This window comes from Ovis canadensis, chromosome X (assembly GCF_042477335.2).
Source record: "Ovis canadensis isolate MfBH-ARS-UI-01 breed Bighorn chromosome X, ARS-UI_OviCan_v2, whole genome shotgun sequence".
NCBI classification, from domain to species: Eukaryota; Metazoa; Chordata; class Mammalia; order Artiodactyla; family Bovidae; genus Ovis; species Ovis canadensis.
The window spans coordinates 125309442-125330169 of record NC_091727.1 but is presented as its reverse complement, the minus strand read 5'-3'; the positions used below and the strand labels follow the sequence as shown (position 1 = coordinate 125330169).

Here is a 20728-nt window from a genome sequence, read left to right as displayed (position 1 = left end):
GGGGCCGTGTAAATTAGACTGACAAAAGACAGATTAACAAGAGAACAACAAACAGAAGTTTATTAACCTGTTTATCAGGTACATGCTCCATATATTCAATAATGAGTAACTGAAAGGGATGGTTAGAGTTTGACATTATATAGCAGTTTTGAATAAAAACAAATTCTTATAGAAGTGACAAGATGAAGGAAAAGGATTTTCAGTTTTTGGGGTGACAAATTAGGAGAAGGTAAATATATGGGGAAACTAAGGGACCATAAAAGCTGATTAGTAAAGCTTGTTTTATAGATTCCTCTGATGTTGACTTCAGGCTGTAAGGGTCTATACTTGTCTCTGATGGTTAACTTCCGTCCATCCTGTTACAGAGGGGAGGGGGACACCTTTACAACTCAGTTCAGTTCAGTTTAGTCGCTCAGTTGTATCCAACTCTTTGTGACCCCGTGGACTGCAGCACACCAGGCCTCCCTGTCCATCACCCACTCCCGGAGTTTACTCAAACTCATGTCCATTGAGTCGGTGATGCCATCCAAACATCTCATCCTCTGTTGTCTCCTTCTCTTCCTGCCCTCAATCTTTCCCAGCGTCAGGGTCTTTTCAAATGAGTCAGCTGTTTGCATCAGGTGGTCAAAGTATTGGAGTTTCAGCTTCAACATCAGTCCTTCCAATGATTATTCAGAACTGATTTCCTTTAGGATGGACTGGTTGGATCTGCCTGCAGTCCAAGGGACTCTCAAGAGTGTTCTCCAACACGACAGTTCAAAAGCATCAATTCGTCAGCACTCAGCTTTCTTTATAGTCCAACTCTCACATCCATACATAACTACTGCAAAAACCATAGCCTTGACTAGATGGGTTCGCAGAGTCGGACACAACTGAGCAACTAAACTGAACTGACTAGATGGAACTTTGTTGGCAAAGTAATGTCTCTGCTTTTTAATATGCTGTCTAGGTTGGTCATAACTTTCCTTCCAAGGAGTAATTATCTTTTACAAGTACTTTTAGGCAAATACAGTAGGGCAGAGTTTTTCCTGTATCTCCCTCTTCTCAATTACCTTCAGCTCAAAATAATTTTTATGTCAAAGTACCATATTTGCAGTGGCATATGTTGCTACGCTTTAAACCATTTTCTCTACAGTTCTCCAAAAATCAACTCTATTATAGTTCTTTGATTTGACCAGTGTAGACAAGAAATAATTATTTTTGTGTCCCTAACAGTAAGAAAATTACCACCAGTAATATTTGGAAGGAGGAGAAACAAAGGGAGAGTCAAGTTTTGGCAAATTTTCAAGAACACATTGGATCCACAAAGCATGTCTCAGCTTTGATAAAAGACACTTAATTTAATAGTAAAGGATATATAGAAATTTTGGATGAATGTTGAAAAATTAAGGAAATAAATCTAAGCACAACAGGTAGTTTAAGGATTCTATAACATGTGGTACTTAGATTAAGAAGAAACATTGCTGGTTTATCAGACTTTAAGATCATGTTGCTGTTATTTCTTTATATTATAAAACAGATATCATTACTGTAGGCTCATCGCTAAAGGATAAGTCACTGTAGTATGCCTTGGCAAGCATCTGTAGACTTAGATTCAATCCACTGCTAGTATTTTTAGCCCTGCTACTGGGGAAAGAATCACAATTTATTTGAATCTTTGTTTCCTGTCCATAAAATAAAAAAAAACGGATTCCATGGTTTCTTAATTCTAAAAGTGCACAAGCCTTTGATCAGTCTATGAATAAATTCATCTATTGTTGAGATAGAAAAGGTACTATGTTTTATTTATCTTTGTATTCCCCATAGGACCTAGCATGTTACCTAATAATATAATTCTTTTTGTTCAATAAATATATATTGAGTATCTTCTAGATTCCAAGGACAGCACTAAATTCTAGAAATTCAGAGATGACTTAGATCTGGTCTCCACTCCTTTTAGACTTTACAGTCCAGAAGAAGAAAAGAGTGTACAGGTAATTTAAACATCAAGAATTATGACAAGGGTAGGCAAAGAGCAGTATTTGCACATAATGAACATACCTTACAAGGGTCAGAGAAGGGCTTCCTGGAGGAAACTGCACGTCTTCTGAATCTTGAAGGATAGCTAACCAAATCGATGGGGAGGCAGAGAAAATAGCAAGAGGAGAAACAAAAAAATATAAAAAGAATATGAATAAATATGGCATATATTAATTGCAGTTTTCCTCTGAACTATTAAAAAATAAAATAATTCCTAGGTTATAAGGGGCTTCCCTTGTGGCTCAGCTGGTAAAGAATCCACCTGCAATGTGAGAGACCTGGGTTCGATCCCTGGGTTGGGAAGATCCCCTGGAGAAGGGAAAGGGTACCCCCTCCAGTATTCTGGCCTGGAGAACTCCATGTACTGTATAGCCCATGGAGTCGCAAAGAGTCATACACGACGGAGTGACTTTCACTTTCAGTTATATAAAACCAATATGAAACCACCCTTATCATAAGGATAACTAATGCTACTTTATTTTCCATATTTTCTTTAGATTCTCAGCAGTAGCTCTATGTTTATTTTACCTAAGCAAGTATATATGATATTCCTTCTAAAACACATGTCAGAAAACCTAGGCTTTATATCTCATGAAAAACTATGAAAGATTTTGAAAGGGGGGAAAAAGGATTATTGGGTATCTTATGGAAGGCTTGGCATTGTTTAGCACATCCTTCCTGGTTATCTGACTCTATAGTGTTCTGAGCTTTAACTGGATTAAAAAGAATTCTGGAAATTTTGCCTCAGTCCACTGTTCTGGTTTACAAGTTATCTAAGTAATGTTAGCTCATAAATCTACTCTTTGAAATGGCACTCATGTAAAGAACCTGGTATGGTCCTTTTCCATGAGGCTCTGAGATTATTCTTCTTTGTTGATGATACAAACTCTAGCCTATAGTAGAACCTTCAGGTAAGCTTTAGAATACAACAAGATCATTAAGAGATTTAATGGCTGTGGTTAATTGATTGCTATTGTTTATTCTATCATAATAGAGGTCCACCTAGAAAAAGCTATGGTTTTTCCAGTAGTCATGTATGGATGTGAGAGTTGGATTATAAAGAAAGCTGAGCGCCAAAGAATTGATGCTTTTGAACTGTGGTGTTGGAGAAGACTCTTGAGTGACCCTTGGACTGCAAGGAGATCAAACCAGTCAATCCTAAAGGAAATCAGCCCGGAATATTCATTGGAAGGACTGATGCTAAAGCTGAAACTCCAATACTTTGGCCACCTGATACGAAGAACTGACTCATTTGAAAAGACCCTGATGCTGGGAAAGATTGAAGGCAGAGGAGAAGGGGAGGACAGAGTATGAGGTGGTTGGGTGGCATCACCAACTCAATGGACATGAGTTTGAGTAAACTCCTGGCATTGGTGAATGACAGGGAGGCCTGGCGTGCCTCAGTCCACAGGCTTGCAAAGAGTCAGACATGACTGAGCGACTGAACTGAACTGACTGAAAATTCTGCATATAACCACTTCATAGTATATAACTACTTCACAGGAGTTTTGATGAGGGTTATTTCTGAAAGTAAAACAGTATTTTGGAGGGCACATTCATCACAGAGGGCACTGACAAATTGCCAGGGATTTCCCATAGAGCATGTAATTTCTAAAATGTTTATACCAATATTTTACCAAAACAAACTTAATTTAGTAAAGGCTAAATGTCCTTCTGACCTAACAACTTTTCCCATGCACCTTTACTATAGTAACATATTAAACAAACCTAATTATTTCTAGTATTGTTATTGAGTCCAAGCTCACTCTGCTCACCACGATAGGCCAATAAGTCTGAGAGACCAGGTGTTGAGGCAACACACGCTAAGTCACTTCAGTTGTGTTGTTGTGACCCTATGGACTGTAGCCCACTTCTGCCAATGAGATTTCCTAGGCAAGAATACTGGCATGGGTTGCCATTTCCTCCTCCAGCGAATTTTCCTGACCCATGGATCGAACCCATGTCGCTTAGGTCTCCTGCATTGGCAACTGGGTTCTTTACCACTAGTGTCACCCAGGGAATATAACTTTAATCAGAGACCTGACTGGCCTAGAAGATGGCAAACTAATGTCTGTAAATAACTATCTTGTTGGGGCTTGGATGCCATGTTCTTTATGGATCAGAGATGGGGGGAGGTTAGCAAACAAAGTGAAATGACCACTTAATTCTTACAAATATCTCCCAGAATGGTCAGTTTCACTTACTTACAGTCATTTCACAGGTGTATGAAATGGAATATCTCCTGTCATATCAATAAACAAAGATGCCACAACTATCTGTGATTCTGGCCTCCCAAATGTGATTTTCTGAGCCATGCCAGTAAGCAGCAGATGAGGGGCACCGTTTCCCACACAAAGAACTTAAGAATGTTACAATCCTTCACAGGTGGGCAGGGTCAAGCTATCTCCTTATGAGCCAAACAAAGGCACCCTGGCCCAAGGGTCAGGCAGATGGAGGGGCAAGCAGGGCTCTCTGAGGCAGGCCATTATGTACAGTTACAATAATAAATAAGGGCTTCCCTTGTGGCTTAGCTGGTAAACAATCCATCTGGAATGTGGGAGGCCTGGATTCGATGCCTAGGTTGGGAAGATCCCCTGGAGAAGGGAAAGGCTACCCACTCCAGTATTCTGGCCTAGAGAATTCCATGAACTGTATTCAGTTCAGTTCAGTTCAGTACATTCGCTCAGTCGTGTCCGACTCTTTGTGACCGCATGAATCGCAGCATGCCAGGCCTCCCTGTCCATCACCAACTCGCAGAGTTCACCCAAACTCATGTCCATTGGGTTGGTGATGCCATCCAGCCATCTCATCCTTTGTCATCCCCCTCTCCTCCTGCCCCCAATCCCTCCCAGCATCAAAGTATTTTCCAATGAGTCAACTCTTCGCATGAGGTGGCCAAAGTACTGGAGTTTCAGCTTTAGCATCAGTCCTTCCAAAGAACACGCATGACTCATCTCCTTTAGAATGGACTGGTTGGATCTCCCTGCAGCCCAAGGGACTCTCAAGAGTCTTCTCCAACACCACAGTTCAAAAGCATCAATTCTTCAGTGCTTAGCTTTCTTCACAGTCCAACTCTCACATCCATACATGACCACAGGAAAAACCATAGCCTGGACTAGACGGACCTTAGTCAGCAAAGTAATGTCTCTGCTTTTGAATATGCTGTCTAGGTTGGTCATAACTTCCCTTCCAAGGAGTAAGCGTCTTTTAATTTCATGGCTGCAGTCACCATCTGCAGTGATTTTGGAGCCCCCAAAAATCAAGTCTGACACTGTTTCCACTGTTTCCCCATCTAATTTCCATGAAGTGATGGGACCAGATGCCATGATCTGCGTTTTCTGAATGTTGAGTTTAAACCAAATTTTTCACTCTCCTCTTTCACTTTCATCAAGAGGCTTTTGAGTTCCTCTTCACTTTCTGCCATAAGGGTGGTGTCATCTGCATATCTGAGGTTATTGATATTTCTCCCGGCAATCTTGATTCCACCTTGTGCTTCTTCCAGCCCAGCGTTTCTCATGATGTGCTCTGAATATAAGTTAAATAAGCAGGGTGGCAATATACAGCTTGACATACTCCTTTTACTATTTGGAACCAGTCTGTTGTTCCATGTCCAGTTCTAACTATTCCTTCCTGACCTGCATACAGGTTTATCAAGAGGCAGGTCAGGTGGTCTGGTATTCCCATGTCTTTCAGAATTTTCCACAGTTTACTGTGATCCACATAGTCAAAGGCTTTGGCATAGTCAATAAAGCAGAAATAGATATTTTTCTGGAAATCTCTTCCTTTTTCCATGATCCAGCAGATGTTGGCAATTTGATTTCTGGTTCCTCTGCCTTTTCTAAAACCAGCTTGAACATCTGGAAGTTCACAGTTCATGTACTGCTGAAGCCTGGCTTGGAGAACTTTGAGCATTACTTTACTAGCATGTGAGATGAGTGCAATTGTGCGGTAGTTTGAGCATTCTTTGGCATTGCCTTTCTTTGGCATTGGAATGAAAACTGAGCTTTTCCAGTCCTGTGGTCACTGCTGAGTTTTCCAAATTTGCTGGCATATTGAGTGAAGCACTTTCACAGCATCATCTTTCAGGATTTGAAATAGCTCAACTGGAATTCCATCACCTCCACTAGCTTTGTTCATAGTGATGCTTTCTAAGTCCCACTTGACTTCACATTCCAGGGAGTCTGGCTCTAGGTGAGTGAATACACTATCGCTGTTATCTTGGTCATGAAGATCTTTTTTGTACAGTTCTTCTGTGTATTCTTGCCACCTCTTCTTAATATATTCTGCTTCTGTTAGGTCCATACCATTTCTGTCCTTTATCGAGCCCATCTTTGCATGAAATGCCTTTGGTATCTCTAATTTTCTTGAAGAGATCTCTAGTCTTTCCCATTCTGTCATTTTCCTCTATTTCTTTTCATTGATCTCTGAGGAAGGCTTTCTTATCTCTCCTTGCTATTCTTTGGAACTCTGCATTCAGATGCTTATATGTTTCCTTTTCCTTTTCTCCTTTGCTTTTCGCTTCTCTTCTTTTTACAGCTATTTGTAAGGCCTCCCCAGACAGCCATTTTGAGTTTTTGCATTTCTTTTCCATGGGGATGCTCTTGATCCATGTCTCCTGTACAACGTCACAAACCTCCGTCTATAGTTCATCAGGCACTCTGTCTATCAGATCTAGTCCCTTAATCTATTTCTCACTTTCATTGTGTAATCATAAGAGATTTGACTTAGGTCATACCTGAATGGCCTGGTGGTTTTCTCTACTTTCTTCAATTTAAGTCTAAATTTTGCAGTAAGGAGTTAATGATCTGAGCCACAGTCAGCTATTGGTCTTGTTTTTGCTGACTCTATAGTTTCTCCATCTTTGGCTGCAAAGAATATAATCAATCTGATTTCGGTGTTGGCCATCTGGTGATGTCCATGTGTAGAGTCTTCTCTTGTGTTGTTGGAAGAGGGTGTTTGCTATGACCAGTGCATTCTCTTGGCAAACCCTGTTAGCCTTTGTCCTGCTTCATTCTGTACTCCAAGGCCAAATTTGCCTGTTACTCCAGGTGTTTCTTGACTTCCTACTGTTGCATTCCAGTCCCCTATAATGAAAAGGACATCTTTTGGGGGTATTATTTCTGGAAGGTCTTGTAGGTCTTCATAGAACCATTCAACTGCAGCTTCTTCAGCATTATTGGTCTGGGCATAGACTTGGATTACTGTGATAGTGAATGGTTTGCCTTGGAGATGAACAGAGAGCATTCTTCTGTTTTTGAGATTGCATCCAAGTACTGCATTTCAGACTCTTTTGTTGACCTACGATGGCTACTCTCATTTCTTCTAAGGGATTCTTGCCCACAGAAGTAGATATAATGGTCATCTGAGTGTCATCTGAGGAAAATTCTTAAAGAGATGGGAATACCAGACTACATGACCTGCCTCTTAAGAAATCTGTATGCAGGTCAGGTAGCAATAGTTAGCCCTGGACATGGAACAACAGGTTCCAAATAGGGAAAGGAGTACTTCAAGGCTGTATACTGTCACCCTGCTTATTTAACTTATATGCAGAGTACATCATGAGAAATCCCGGGCTGGAGGAAGCAAAGCTGGAATCAAGATTGCTGGGAGAAATATCAATAACCCCAGATATGCAGATGATACGACCCTTATGGGAGAAAGCAAAGAAGAACTAAAGATCCTCTTGATGAAACTGAAAGAGGAGACTAAAAAAGTTGGCTTAAAACTCAACATTCAGAAAACGAAGATCATGGCATCTGGTCCCATTACTTAATGGCAAATAGATGGGGAAACAGTGATAGACTTTATCTTTTTGGGCCCTGAAATCACTGCAGATGGTGAGTGCAGCCATGAAATTAAAGATGCTTGCTCCTTGGAAGAAAAGTTATGACCAAGCTAGACAGCATATTAAAAAGCAGAGACATTACTTTGCCAACAAAGTTCCAAATAGTCAAAGATATGTTTTTTGCAGTAGTCATGTATGGATACGTGAGTTGGACTATAAAGAAAGCTGAGCACTGAAGAATTGATGCTTTTGAAATGTGGTGTTGGAGAAGACTCTCGAGAGACCCTTGGACTGCAAGGAGATCCAACCAGTCCATCCTAAAGGAAATCAGTCCTGAATATTCATTGGAAGGAGTGATGCTGAAGCTGAAACTCCAATACTTTGGCCACCTGATCGGAAGAACTGACTCATTTGAAAAGACCCTGATGCTGGGAAAGATTGAAAGCAGGAGGAGAAGGAGACAACAGAGTATCAGATGGCTGGATGGCATCAGCGACTCAATGGACATAAGTTTGAGTAAACTCTGGGACTTGTTGATGGACAGGGAGACCTGGAGTGCTGCAATCCATCGGGTCACAAAGAGTTGGACACGACTGAGTGAATAAACTGAACACTATTAGAAGTGAAGATTTATGTTCTGTACTTATTTCCCCCTTAAATATTCAAGGATACAAGAAAGGCAACTTAAGTGATAGAAAATTATTCTTGTAGGACAATTTTTGCTATTCAGGCAGATTTTTGTTGTTGTTTAGTGGCGAAGTCATGTCCAGCTTTTTGCCACCCCATGGACTGGAGCACACCAGTCTTCCCTGTCCTTCACTATGTTCTGGAGTTTGCTCAAACTCATGTCCATTGAGTCGGTGATGCCATCCAACCATCTCATCCTCTGTTGTCCCCTTCTCCTCTGCCCTCAATCTTTCCCAGCATCAGTGTCTTTTTCAATGAGTCGGTTCTTTGCATCAGGTGGCCAAAGTATTGAAGACTTCAGCTTCAGCATCAGTCCTTCCAATGAATATTCAGGACCAATTTCCTTTAGGAATCTCTGGTTTGATTTCCTCAAGAGTCTTGAGGAAAGAGTCTTCTCCAGCACCTCAATTTAAAAGCCTCAATTCTTCAGCACTCAGCTTTCTTTATGGTCCAACTCTCAACATCCGTACATGACCACTGGCAAAACCATAGCTCTAACTAAAGGAACGTTTGTTGGCAAAGTAATGTCTCTTCTTTTTAATACACTGCCTAGGTTTCTCATAGGTTTTCTTCCAAGGAGCAATCATCTTTTAATTTCATGGCTGCAGTCACTGTCCACAGTGATTTTGGAGCCCAAGAAAATAAAATCTGCCAGTGTTTCCACTTTTTCCCTGTTTCCCATGAAGTGATCGGACCGGCAAGGTAAAGATTAATCTTTCCTATGGTAGGTGGAAGCATTATTTACTAAATAAAGGAAGCAACACCATCTAAACTAATGCAGTACTCTAAACATTTTAACATTTTATAGATTCTTTTCAGATGCAGGTATTATAAACAAACCTAAATAAATTCATTTTCTAAGCTCTGTCTTTTTTAAGTCTCATATTCCTTTACAGGATCTGTGAGGTCAAAACAATTTTCATAATAATATTAAGATGTTGTGTGTTTTGTTTGACTCTTATCCTCTCAAAGTGGTGAAATTTGGTATCAAGAAAGGGTTAGCAACATACCAGTTCTTTCATGAATATATAGTGGAGTTTTACAGAGGCTGTGTGATGTGTGATAATACAATGGATTAAATGTCAAAGCAGATACAAGGACCCAGATTCTTTTCTTTTGTAAGCCCAGATAGTAAACAGATTTGCAAAAATGTGAAACATGCTCTTCTTCTCATGAAAATGTTTGTTTTGAAAAATAGTTATTGTTCATAAAAATAGGTCATTTATGTCAACATCCAAGATGCTCATCATTGCTACTTTTCAATGAGTCAATAAATATGTTAAAATGTTCTCATTTTTTAGTCTCTAATATGATAAATATCAATAGTTATAACTAACATTATAATCTACATAAATCCAAGCTCTTTGAGGTTCTCAATAATTTTAAAGCATATAAAGAATTATGGAAATAAAAAACTTGCTTTAGAGAAAAAAACAACTATTCTTTTTCCTTGAAAAAGAAAAGCACAGATACTGTCATAATTCTCTGCACTGGTACTCCTTGAGAAGTCTTAACCACCCATATTAACTATAATTTTTAGCTAAAGTGACTAATTTCTAATTTAAATAGAAAAGTGCAGGGTGGATATAATCGAAAACTGTCTGACATATAAGCATGTTGATAGGCTAGCAGAATTTAAGACTACACATGACATCTTCTACAAGCCACAGAAATCCTATTGACAACTTCCTAAAGCAGCAAAAAAGAACAAATTCATTCCACAACTCCAAGACATAGCTTCTCTATAGCATTTCAAATAAGAAGCAAAAATATATAAAGTCAGAATTATGTTTAGTTTAAACCAGTGTTTCAGTATTCTATGTAACTTTAAAAAGTATCTAGTTGTGCCACAATCATCCACTAATTATTAACTCAATTTAATGTCAGTACACAATTTTTTTAAAAGTGTTTAAAGATCTTGGAAATTATCTTCAAACTGGCATACCAGGAAGCACAGTTACTATTGAAATAAAGTTTGCCAGAATATTAACTTAATGCAGTTGAAAAGAAATTTAATTATTCATAATCATAAATCTTTTAGAATATTAATTTATTAATTTTAGAAGTAATATTAATTTATTTGATCAGTAAGCCTGTATAAGAAAAACATACCCAAGCAAATAAAATGCATACTTAACACTTACAAGACAGAGAAAAGACATAATTTCCAAAATTTTACATTAATTATGTAATCTTGGGTTTTTTAAATGTTTCTGGATCAATTTCTGCAAGAAGATTTTTAATTAAAGTCTAGCACATTTAAAGTATTAATATAACCAAGTAAAGGCTCATATACTTGTGCCACAGTAAGCCAAATTCTTGACAGCAGGAGTTTTCAGCAATGTAAGGATTTATTTGCAGGGCATTCAGGACGGTGGGTCTTCCCTGGGGGTTCAAACAGTAAAGAATCTGCCTGCAATTTGGGAGGCCTGCGTTTGATCCCTGGGTAGGGGAGATCCCCCGGAGAAGGACATGGCAACCCACTCCAGTGTTCTTGCCTGGAGAATCCCATGGGCAGAGGAGCCTGGCCTGCCACAATCAATAGGGTCGCAAAGAGTCAGACTTGAGTTAGCCAATAAGCACTGCACAGTAAGGGAGTGGGATACAAATCTCAGGTGCACTCCTTCTTGGTCTTTGAGTTTTGGGGATGTTTTAAAGGGGAAGAACAAAGTGACATTTCTGATATTTCTTAATAATGATTTCAGGAGTCAAAATGTCTCTGGTTTAGAATTCTCTGGACCGTTGCTCTGGGGTCTGTGAGCTCATTTTGCCCTGGAGAAATAACCTGAGATTTTACCAGAATGATAATATCTGCAACAACAGCAATTTTAGTGGACTGACTCTGGTTGATTAGTGCTCCATTAGCATAGGATTGAGGTCAGAGGGGACAAGAAAGGGATTGGGACCAGAAGAGACAGCAAGGGGAAAAAGTTTCAGATAAATTGTCACTAACTCAGTATGGAAACTCAGTTTTGGCGAGGCTCTGTTTCATTAGATATTCGATTTTCTTATTTTCTAGAAATTTAAGAATATCCTACTTCTACATGTGCTTATTACTCTCCATGAGCTCATCAGAACAGTGCTCCTTTAATTTATATCTTCCAGATATAGGAAAAATATGACAGACACAAGGTGAGATCTTTCTGAATTACAGAATATTTTGGAATATTTTGTCTTTATATTCCAATAAATATTCATACTTTATTCCTTTATTTGGCAGAAAATATGCTTATGCTTATATTTTATTATTTAACCATGATCTTTCTTTATTTGCTGTTATGATGAAACTGTACATACCTATGCTAATTCACTTCAGTCACGTTGGACTGTAGTCCACCATGCTACTCTGTCCATGGGATTCTGGAGGCAAGAATACTGGAGTGGGTTGCCATTTCCTCCTCCAGGTGAAACTAGTTTTATTAATTCACGAAATTCGGTATCAAGAAAGGGGTAGCAGCATCAGTTCAGTTCAGTTCAGTCGCTCAATACCACCCCTCAAAAAGACGTTTATTCAAGTCTCAAGATACAAAGTCTTGTTAGAAATACACTTGAAAGTGAATGTGAAAGTGAAGTCGCTCAGTCGTGTCCTACTCTTTGTGACCCCATGAACTCTGGACCACGCTCCTCCATCCATGGGATTTTCCAGGCAAGAGTACTGGAGTGGGTTGCCATTTCATAGGTAATTTTAGCCCATGTTTAAGGTCTAATTTACCTCCAATCTCCTTTGGTATTTAAAAGAATTTCTTCTCATAGCGTCTCTTCTGTATATAACCAGGCAATGTAAAGCATACATATCAGCTAAACTGAAATTTTAGGTAGGACATACAGAAAACATTAGAATGAAATAAAGCAGGCAATGATCCTAGTCATGGTCGTAGGACAAAGAAGCGTCTTGAAATATCACCTCTCTACTTGACTGCCTAAGTGTAACACATTTGTTGTATTCACTCACGCTAACATACAATTTTATATTTGCTTAGAATTTAAATTTATGGTAATTTTACGTTTTAAATAGTTAAATGGATGGGTTCCAAGACAGAGACAGAGGCTCCTGGCCTTAACGCCTCTATTTTACACACAATGCTTGCTAATTGAGATTACTGTCTTTCTGTAGCTTCCTAGAGACTCTGTAGGGCTCCGGCTACTTGAGAATCACAGATGGAAGTGCCCAAGCTAATGAGGGATTTTTAAAAGGGACTTTTTTTTTTTTTCCCCAGATGCCCTGAATAGACTTGGAAGCAAAACCATCTCTCAAATGTCTATTGACAAAACAAGGTAGTCAATAAAGAATCCCAAACTTCTGTATCATTAAAAGATCTGTGGTACCGAACCAGGCTGCAAACATAAGGGTGTGAGACTTCATGATTATTATTTTAAATCCCACTTTTGAAAAAAAAATTGTCAATTTCCCACCTCCTTACTATGAAGGTCCCATGAACTCCTACACGCAAAAGGCTTACGAAAGTGGCCAGCACTTAGGCCAGGAGCAGTCGTTGCTTTCCTCCCATCCCCGGAGACACAGACCAGGCGCGCACTGCCCCCTGGTGGCCATGGCCGACTTCCGGTTCTTGCACCCAACGCGGCCGCCCGCGTGGCCTCCGATACGTCACATCCGGCCCTTGCGATTCGGGGTTGCGGAACCCGCGCTATGAAGTGCGTTTTTGTTACTGTAGGGACCACCAGCTTTGACGACCTCATTGCGTGTGTATCGGCGCACGACAGTCTGCAAGTGAGTGGGGGAGGCGGGCGGGCTGCGGCTGGGCTCGCCGCTCTGCGCTCGCCAGTCGCTGCCGCCAGCCTGACCGCTAACCTCGGTAACCTTGTCTGACCGCGGCGCTCGCGAAGAACCCCTAGCAGCTCGACCTCAGGTGCCGCCGCCCCTCGGCCGGCTCCTCCCAGCGCCTGACTGGGCCCTCCTTCCGCTCCCCCGCTCCTCAGAATCCTCCGCCTCCTCTGCTTGTTCCCCGCCGCCTTCCTGGGCCGCTCCTCCCCATCCTTCTCCAGCTCCTCCTCCCCCTCTCCCCCGGCTTTTCCCCTCCGATTCTCCGCCTCCGCCTCTCCTTCCTCCGGCTTCGCCCCTCCTTTCAGCGGCTCCGCCTCCCCGAGCCGGGGCTCCGGCCCGCCTCCCGGACCCGGGCCCGCCTCGCAGGCCGCTCCTCAAGCCCTCTCAGGGACGCGCCTTTGACGCGCACCGTGGGGCCCGGCTCGGCCCCAGCCGACCGGTCCTGCTGGCGCGCCGCCCCCGCCTGCCCCAGCCTTGCTCCGCCGCCCTCGGTCGGAGGCCACTGCGCCTTCCCTCCGCCTCAGGCGCCTTCCTGTCCGGCGTCCCAGGAGCGCGTCCTCTCCTCAGGGCTCGTGTTCCCGCAGCCCCAGTTCTGGGCCACGACAACGTTGTGCCTCACTCTTCCTCCGTAGTTTGCAACGTCTCTTTAAGAGTCTTTGCCTTGCTTCCTCTATCTCGCAGGGCCATTTCTTGCCCGACGTGGTGAGATGGGGCGTTTAGATCGTTTAGGGTTAGTGAGGCTCCACGTTGGGGCCCAGGACGGGAAAAAGGAGCTTTTTGAAAAAGTAGCAAATAGGCTCCAGTTCGACTAGTTGACATCCCGTGCTTCGATTGGGGGATTTGTTGCCGTCATTGCTGTTTGCCAGTGGCCTGTTTAAAAGGCCTGCTTTTTCTTTTTTCTTCCATTTCAGATAATCCAGAGCCTCGGTTACAACCGACTTGTCCTACAAATAGGTAGAGGAAAGGTGGTACCTGAACCATTCAGTACTGAGTCATTCACTCTGGATGTTTACAGGTATAAGGATTCACTGAAGGAAGACCTTCAGAAAGCAGATCTTGTTATTAGTCACGCAGGTAAAGTGCTTTAGAATCGCCCGGGTTGGTTTTTGATCGACCATAAATAAGAACAGAAACTCGAACTTTTCTGATGTAAAATAAAATCACTAGGATAACTCACCAGTAGCCCTTTTGAATATAATACTGATTTCAATATAACAGTCGAGACCAAGAACATTATTGGAGAGGATTTATAATTTCTGGGTGATAAGAAAATGGGAAATCAGTCACTGAAGCCCAGCTTTACAGTTAGGAACCCTAAACAGAGAGGCAAAATAATATATCCAATGACATGTGTTAAGAGTTGTCAGTTGAAATTAATATCTGGGCTTAGATCTGCAGGAATGTTCAGCAATTGATCATTGAGATGCTGCTGGCTTTGGAAGATTTTTTTATATTTCTATTAAAAGGTTAAGTAACTTATCCAGTCAGTAAGTGGTAGGCAGGTAACAGTCTGGTACTGGCATCATCTACCCCAAAAGAATTTTTCACTCAACAGTCTCCTCGCTCCCATTTGAGCTATCTAAATGAGTTTAGACTTAAAAGAATTGGCCCAAATATTGTATATGTGCATGTTTGTGGAGATTTATCCTATTTTGACAGGCAGACTCATAAGGAGTGTCAAAGCGACTGAACAACAACGGCTTCCTGTACAGTATGTTGAACCTGAATCTTATTTGTATTCAGGGCCCATGCCCAGGGCGTACTACTGATGGGCAAGTTGCAAAGCACTGAATCATAGGTCTTAATATTGTTGGCAGTGATAAAGAATGTATTTTTCAAGTCAGGTTTGTAACACTTACTAGAGAGCAAGACATAACTATTTTTTGTCATTTTGACTCTCTGATTAAAAGGCTTGTAGTGTTGCCTTGAGTTCAAGCTATAAAGCCTGGTGAAGCACCTTAACTTTTTGTAAAACTATATTGACAAATTTGGTATATTTTTGTAGGTGCAGGAAGCTGTTTGGAGACTTTGGAGAAAAGAAAGCCACTTATAGTGGTTATAAATGAAAGGTTGATGAACAATCATCAACTGGAATTGGCAAAGCAGCTACACAAAGACGGGCATCTCTTCTACTGTACCTGCAGGTATACTTGAAACTGATTAGTTGACCTCTTGTCTTAATTCCTTCCTAGCTATTCTTACCTGCCTACCTAACCAACCTGTGTCTTTGACTTCTTACTTTCTCCCACTTAGCAAACATTTTGAGTTTCTCACCAGTAAAACCTGCTTGTTTGTCTTCTACTTTGACTGTGATCTCTGTGTTATATTTCAGTGTCTATGCTTATTTCATTGCATGTGAATATCTGAATGTGTGTGCACATGTGTCTATTTATGTTCATCTAGGTGTTCAGGTCTCTGAGCATATAAACTTTTGAGTTCATTATTTTTCATTATGCAAGGAAGGCATTTGTGTATTTTCAGTTAAGGTTTTGACTTCAGTAAATCCACTGGAATCCATGAATTAAATTTACTCATTTATTCATTCATTCAGCTATACCTAATGCAAAGCAGGCATTGTTTTGGTGTTGTGGAAAGTGAAAGTCACTCAGTCGTGTCCCATTGTTTGCAACCCCAGGGACTGTACAGTCCACGGAATTCTCTAGGCCAGAATACTCAAGTCGGTAGACTTTCCCTTCTCCAGTGGATCTTCCTAGCTCAGGGATCGAACCCAGGTCTTCCACATTGCAGGCAGATTCTTTACAGCTGAGCGACAAGGGAAGCCCAAAAATACTGGAGTGGGTAGCCTAGCCCTTGTCCAGCGGATATTCCTGACCCAGGAATCAAACTGGGGTCTCCTGCATTGCAGGCAGATTCCTTACCAACTGAGCTATCAGGGAAGCCCTTGGTGCTGTGGATATAGTACTGAACATGACATAAAGTCCCTGCTCTCATGGTACCTGTGTTCCAGTGGTGGGAGATAGACATTAAACAGTTCATAAATAAGCAATCCAGAGAATTTCACATGGTGAAATGTGTTATGGAGAAAATAGGGCAGGGTGATGTGATAGCTGGGGTGAAGATTAATTAGAATGGTCAGGGAAGGCATGACTGGGTGTGCATTTGAGCTGAAACCTGAATGTCTAGAGCGAGCCAGTCATGTGAAGCTCTAGAGTCAGAAGCAACAGTGGACATTGCAAAGGCCCTAAGTTGGGAATGAGCTTGGAGTTTGGTATGTTTGAGGAATAGAGGGTTAGTGTGGCAAAAGTATAGTAAGCAAGGGTGGCTGTAATATGAAGTTGAAGCTGGGCGGGGAGAGCTCACATAAAAATTCTGGTTTTATTCTATGTTTAATAAGAAATATAAAGAGTATTTTAAGCAGAGGAATTGCTTTTTGGTGAGGAGTATTTTCTAGAAGTATATTAGAATTCAGCAAGAACTGATCAACATCACAATAGAAGGATGGAGAAAATTCCTGGTTTGTTTTCTATTAATTCTTCTTCAGACACTAGAAGCTTGCCAAAGGGTCAGGTCAGTAATTCACAATTATTTGATTTTAAATATAGTCCTAATTTGATGTTTTAAAAGGAAAAAAACCTCATGGAAGTATTACAGAATAAATATTTCTTATGTTATTAAAAGTTGAAATTTAAAATAAACTTTAAACTCTAGAAGAAACTGGCTAAAACGTAAGCTTTTCTTTTAATTTTATGCTTTTTGTCTCTTAGGCACTCAACAAATACTTGTTCATTCATTATTTATTGAACACATATTATGTGCCAGGCATTATTCTAGACACTTGGCATATGTCAGTGAACACAAAAACAAAGATTTTTATTTTCTTTGAGAGGAGACAGATTCGTTGAATGTTGCAGGAGCAATGGTTGATGTTCTAATCCCTGTAATGATGGAGGAGAGGGAATGTCAGGGTGGCTTTGTAATGTAGAAGCCATTCTTACAATATTGTGAGTGTGGGGAGAAGCCAGATAATAAACATTACTTGGGCTGCAGATAATTGGCATATCTGTCCTTAGGTAGTTGAGATTGTTACGAGTTAATACCATTTTTGAAGTAGAATAAATAATCATCTTCCTTAGTTTATGCAAGTTAATTTTTCCAGATACCTTTGATGAGTATTTTCATTCTAAATATTAAATTAGCTTTGGTTTTTATGTTAGTACATTAAAAAAGGGGAAATAGTGATTTCATAAACACTTTCTGACTCTCAGGCTGAAAGGGCAGTTGTACAAGTCTCCAGTTTATTAATCTTTTTTCAGTTCTAGAATTCTTTTTTACTTGTATTAATTTCAAGAAAGTCACATGCATGAATGCCATAAGAAGAATCAATAATTGGTTGTATTTTCATTTTAGGTGTATCATTTGTTTGCCGCAAATCTAGGCTGGATGACTGTATGTCTGTTCTAACTTAAGTGGCTGCTGTAATATTAAATTTCTTGAAGTAATAATTTTATGTTGTGATTGAAACCTTATTTCCAACATGCATGGTGATTGTACGTTGCTTAATTATATATGGATTTATAATAGTAAATTACTAGCAAAAAAAGTTATTTTACAGTCTTCATGCATGGTCTAGTAGTCTCCCCAGCTTATTGTGCTTGTCTTGTAGCTGTCACTCTTGGTTTCATTTATTCTGTTTTCATAAATTAATTTACTTCAAGTTATATCTGCGTAGTCCTGAGAAGTGTTCCAAAACCATATGACCACATTTTTCATGAAGTAACATTTCTGAAATCTTTTAGTTGACATAAAAGATAAAGTGACTGTTGCATTGCTATTGACATAAGCTCTTTGTGTTGTTTTATTATTAGTGTATATACCTGTAATATTAAAATACATTAAAATTCACATAGTTTGAGAAGCATCACATTATTCTTGGAAGTTAGATTCAGTCATCAAGTGGGCAGAATTGCATTATGAAATTTTCTCCCATGTTACCTAATATTTTTCTTCTTTTGTTTTAGCATGCTTCCTGGGCTGTTACAGTCAATGGACTTATCAACACTGAAATGTTTTCCTCCTGGCCAGCCAGAAAAATTTTCTGCATTTTTGGATAAAGTTGTTGGATTACAAAAATAAACACTAAACTCTCAACACTTTAAAACACCCCTCAAATTCAACCTGTGGAATGTGGTTAAATCAAGTTTAATATAGAGTATATGTTTATAGAATAATATAAATTAATAAGTCTCCTACATCTATAGAATGTATAGAAAATTTTATTTGTGAATGTTAGCATTTGGGTCCAAATTCTAATTGCAGTTTCACAAGTTTATTAGATTTTTTCCTAATCTTCATATTTTAGTAAAAGAAATATGTAGTGAACATTCACATAGTTTATCCTTGAATCCCAAAGGACTTGGAATCATGAAAAAAAGAATTAAATATGAAAGCTTTGACAAAAACCTCAAATGTAGTTACTTTATGTTCCTTAAACAATGAAACAGTAACAGACTTGTAAAAAAACATTTGAGTCAGAATCTTTAGCTTCATACTCCAAGAAACCAAATTGAAACAAAACAAAACAAAAATGGGTTGTGTTCTGTGAAATAAATTATTTATATAAGCTCAGTAATTACCTTAAAAAGATTAACTTTCGAGTCAGTTGATCTATTATCCTTCAAGAAATTATTATCCTGAAGAATAGAGTGGAGTGGATGTATTCATTTTGTTGCTATAAAGTATAAATAGAAAGTGACAGTTAAATGTCAAGAAATAATTTCTAGGGCCTGCCTTATGTGAATTAAAAGTCTGGGAAGAAAAGGGTTAGAGAAACAAAAGGAGGAAATATAAAAATTGCAAGGAATTTTGTAATGGTATAATTCCACCCTTATTAATAAACACTGAGTTCACAATGATTAAAAAAAAAAAGTGACAAAAATAATCTTACCCAATGTCAAAGCTTTGCTGGTTTTAGAGTAAATTAAAAAGCATCAGTGCTGATAGGAATTGCTATTTTTTTTTAAGGACCACCCTCTTACAGTGGTATTGAAACATTTACTGTAGCATCATAGAGGAATTATTTATGTCCTTATAAAATTAATTTTACAAATGAATAAATGATCTGAGGTGTATAATGGCCTAAATGTATGGTTTTAAAAGTCACATAGCTCAAAATAGATACTTTATGAAATTCTGAACAGGGTAAGTAGTCTAAAGACCTATAAAATAAAGTAGATTATCCATAAATATTGACAGTTTTTTGGTAGAAAGTTTAGATATAACTGATCCATAAAAGAGCATTCACTATAAAGATTTATTTTCGATAGTATTATCCCAAGATGTTGAATATTCTAAACATCTTACTTGGGATGCATTAAATAATGCTTTTGTAGATTTATTTTCCTGATTGTGTTTTACTTAGGCTAATAATAAAATAAATTGTTACTAATGGTAGAAGGTGGTGGCTGAGAAGTACTCTGGGTAGCAGGAGGATGCCAACTTGGATTAAAATTTTGCTGAGATTAATCTAAAAAGTGAGTAATCTATATCTACATGGTTGAGAATTTACAGCACCATAATCATAATTATATTGTATATTAGTGTTAACCAAATGCTATAGGAAAGTCCCTATTCAAATCCATAGAGTTTCACTTTTCTGGGCTTTTCTTTTAAATGTATTTCTCTAGTTTGAGAAAAATTGTGGCTTAAAATTTATGTTGATCACTCAATCTTTAATTATCTTATGTCATGAAGGATTAGCCATAGGGAATCAGAAATAAATGAAAGGGTCTACTTAAACATTAGACAACTAAAAAGCCCTAAATCCTCTGCTTCTTTCCCACATGAGTACATAACCCAGATTTCATTATTTCATTTAGCAGAGGCTTCAACCGGTGGTGTCAGTTGTGTGTAGTGACATCTCGACTACAGCTTTGTGGGGAATTTTGTATCAGTTGTGAGGTTTACAAATCAGCAAATATCTTAGAATCATTTTGATTTGGCAGGAATCCTCAAGACTGTCTAGTTCATTCCCTTCATTTCTCAGGTGAGGAAGAAGGCAAGAGGTTACAACTTGTCTAAAATAATAGCCTTTGACAGAGCTGCCACTAGAAGCAACTTCTTGACTCCCATTCCTGTGCTTTTTGTACCATACCATAATACATGTTGTAAGCTTTTTGTTTTCTTTTTATGTTTGCCTAGTATTTAGTTACTTTAATCATATCCAGGGGAGATTTTCTTCATTTCCAGAAGTTTATTTTAGTGGGAATTTCACAGTTCACTAAGTTGGGTTTTCCTTTGGTGTGTTGCAACCTTACCTTGGACTTAGAAACCGATTACTCCTGAGTTTTTGGCATCTAGCAAAATGCCATGGATAGGATTGATACTAGATTGAACAAGTAGACTTTAAGACAAAGAATTCTAGACTTTTGGAATTGGTAGAGAATTTTAAAAATACCTAGTACAAACCACTCATTTTACAGATGAGGAAAGAGGCT

At 39.3% G+C, this 20728-nt stretch overlaps 3 protein-coding genes across 11 annotated transcripts in view; 2 read left to right on the top strand and 1 right to left on the bottom strand.

Moving 5' to 3' along the window:
• DCX (doublecortin) overlaps positions 1–13313 on the bottom strand; it is a 391029-nt gene extending 377716 nt beyond the window's left edge. For all 5 annotated transcript variants that reach the window (XR_011446218.1, XM_070290894.1, XM_070290896.1 and 2 more), the window contains exons 1-2: positions 12905–13313; positions 2041–2104 (exon numbers count right to left, since the gene is read on the bottom strand). The gene's annotated coding sequence lies outside the window, so the exon portion shown is untranslated. The remainder of the gene's footprint in view (positions 1–2040; positions 2105–12904) is intronic.
• On the top strand, positions 13083–18701 carry LOC138930534 (UDP-N-acetylglucosamine transferase subunit ALG13). 3 transcript variants are annotated; one of them, XM_070290900.1, is made up of 4 exons: positions 13083–13220; positions 14186–14348; positions 15280–15418; positions 18254–18701. In XM_070290900.1, the coding sequence occupies exons 1-4, from the start codon at positions 13140–13142 to the stop codon at positions 18366–18368; spliced, it is 498 nt and encodes a 165-aa protein (XP_070147001.1). In that variant the 5' UTR covers positions 13083–13139; the 3' UTR covers positions 18369–18701. The 3 variants fall into 3 exon arrangements, with proteins under 3 accessions (XP_070147001.1, XP_070147002.1, XP_070147003.1); XM_070290901.1 differs by having other exon boundaries at positions 13139–13220; positions 14290–14348; XM_070290902.1 differs by lacking the exon at positions 13083–13220 and adding an exon at positions 13683–13976.
• Positions 18702–18794: 93 nt separating this feature from the next.
• LOC138930532 (UDP-N-acetylglucosamine transferase subunit ALG13-like) overlaps positions 18795–20728 on the top strand; it is a 74065-nt gene continuing 72131 nt past the window's right edge. For all 3 annotated transcript variants that reach the window (XM_070290893.1, XM_070290892.1, XM_070290891.1), the window contains exon 1: positions 18795–19765. The gene's annotated coding sequence lies outside the window, so the exon portion shown is untranslated. The remainder of the gene's footprint in view (positions 19766–20728) is intronic.

What these genes read in the sequence shown, in the direction of transcription:
- LOC138930534 (XM_070290900.1), top strand. Translation starts at nt 13,140, where the DNA reads ATGAAGTGCGTTTTTGTTACTGTAGGGACCACCAGCTTTGACGACCTC. An exon ending in TCTTGTTATTAGTCACGCAG is followed by an intron (nt 14,349 to 15,279) that starts GTAAAGTGCTTT and finishes ATATTTTTGTAG; the next exon opens with GTGCAGGAAGCTGTTTGGAG. An exon ending in CTCTTCTACTGTACCTGCAG is followed by an intron (nt 15,419 to 18,253) that starts GTATACTTGAAA and finishes CTTTTGTTTTAG; the next exon opens with CATGCTTCCTGGGCTGTTAC.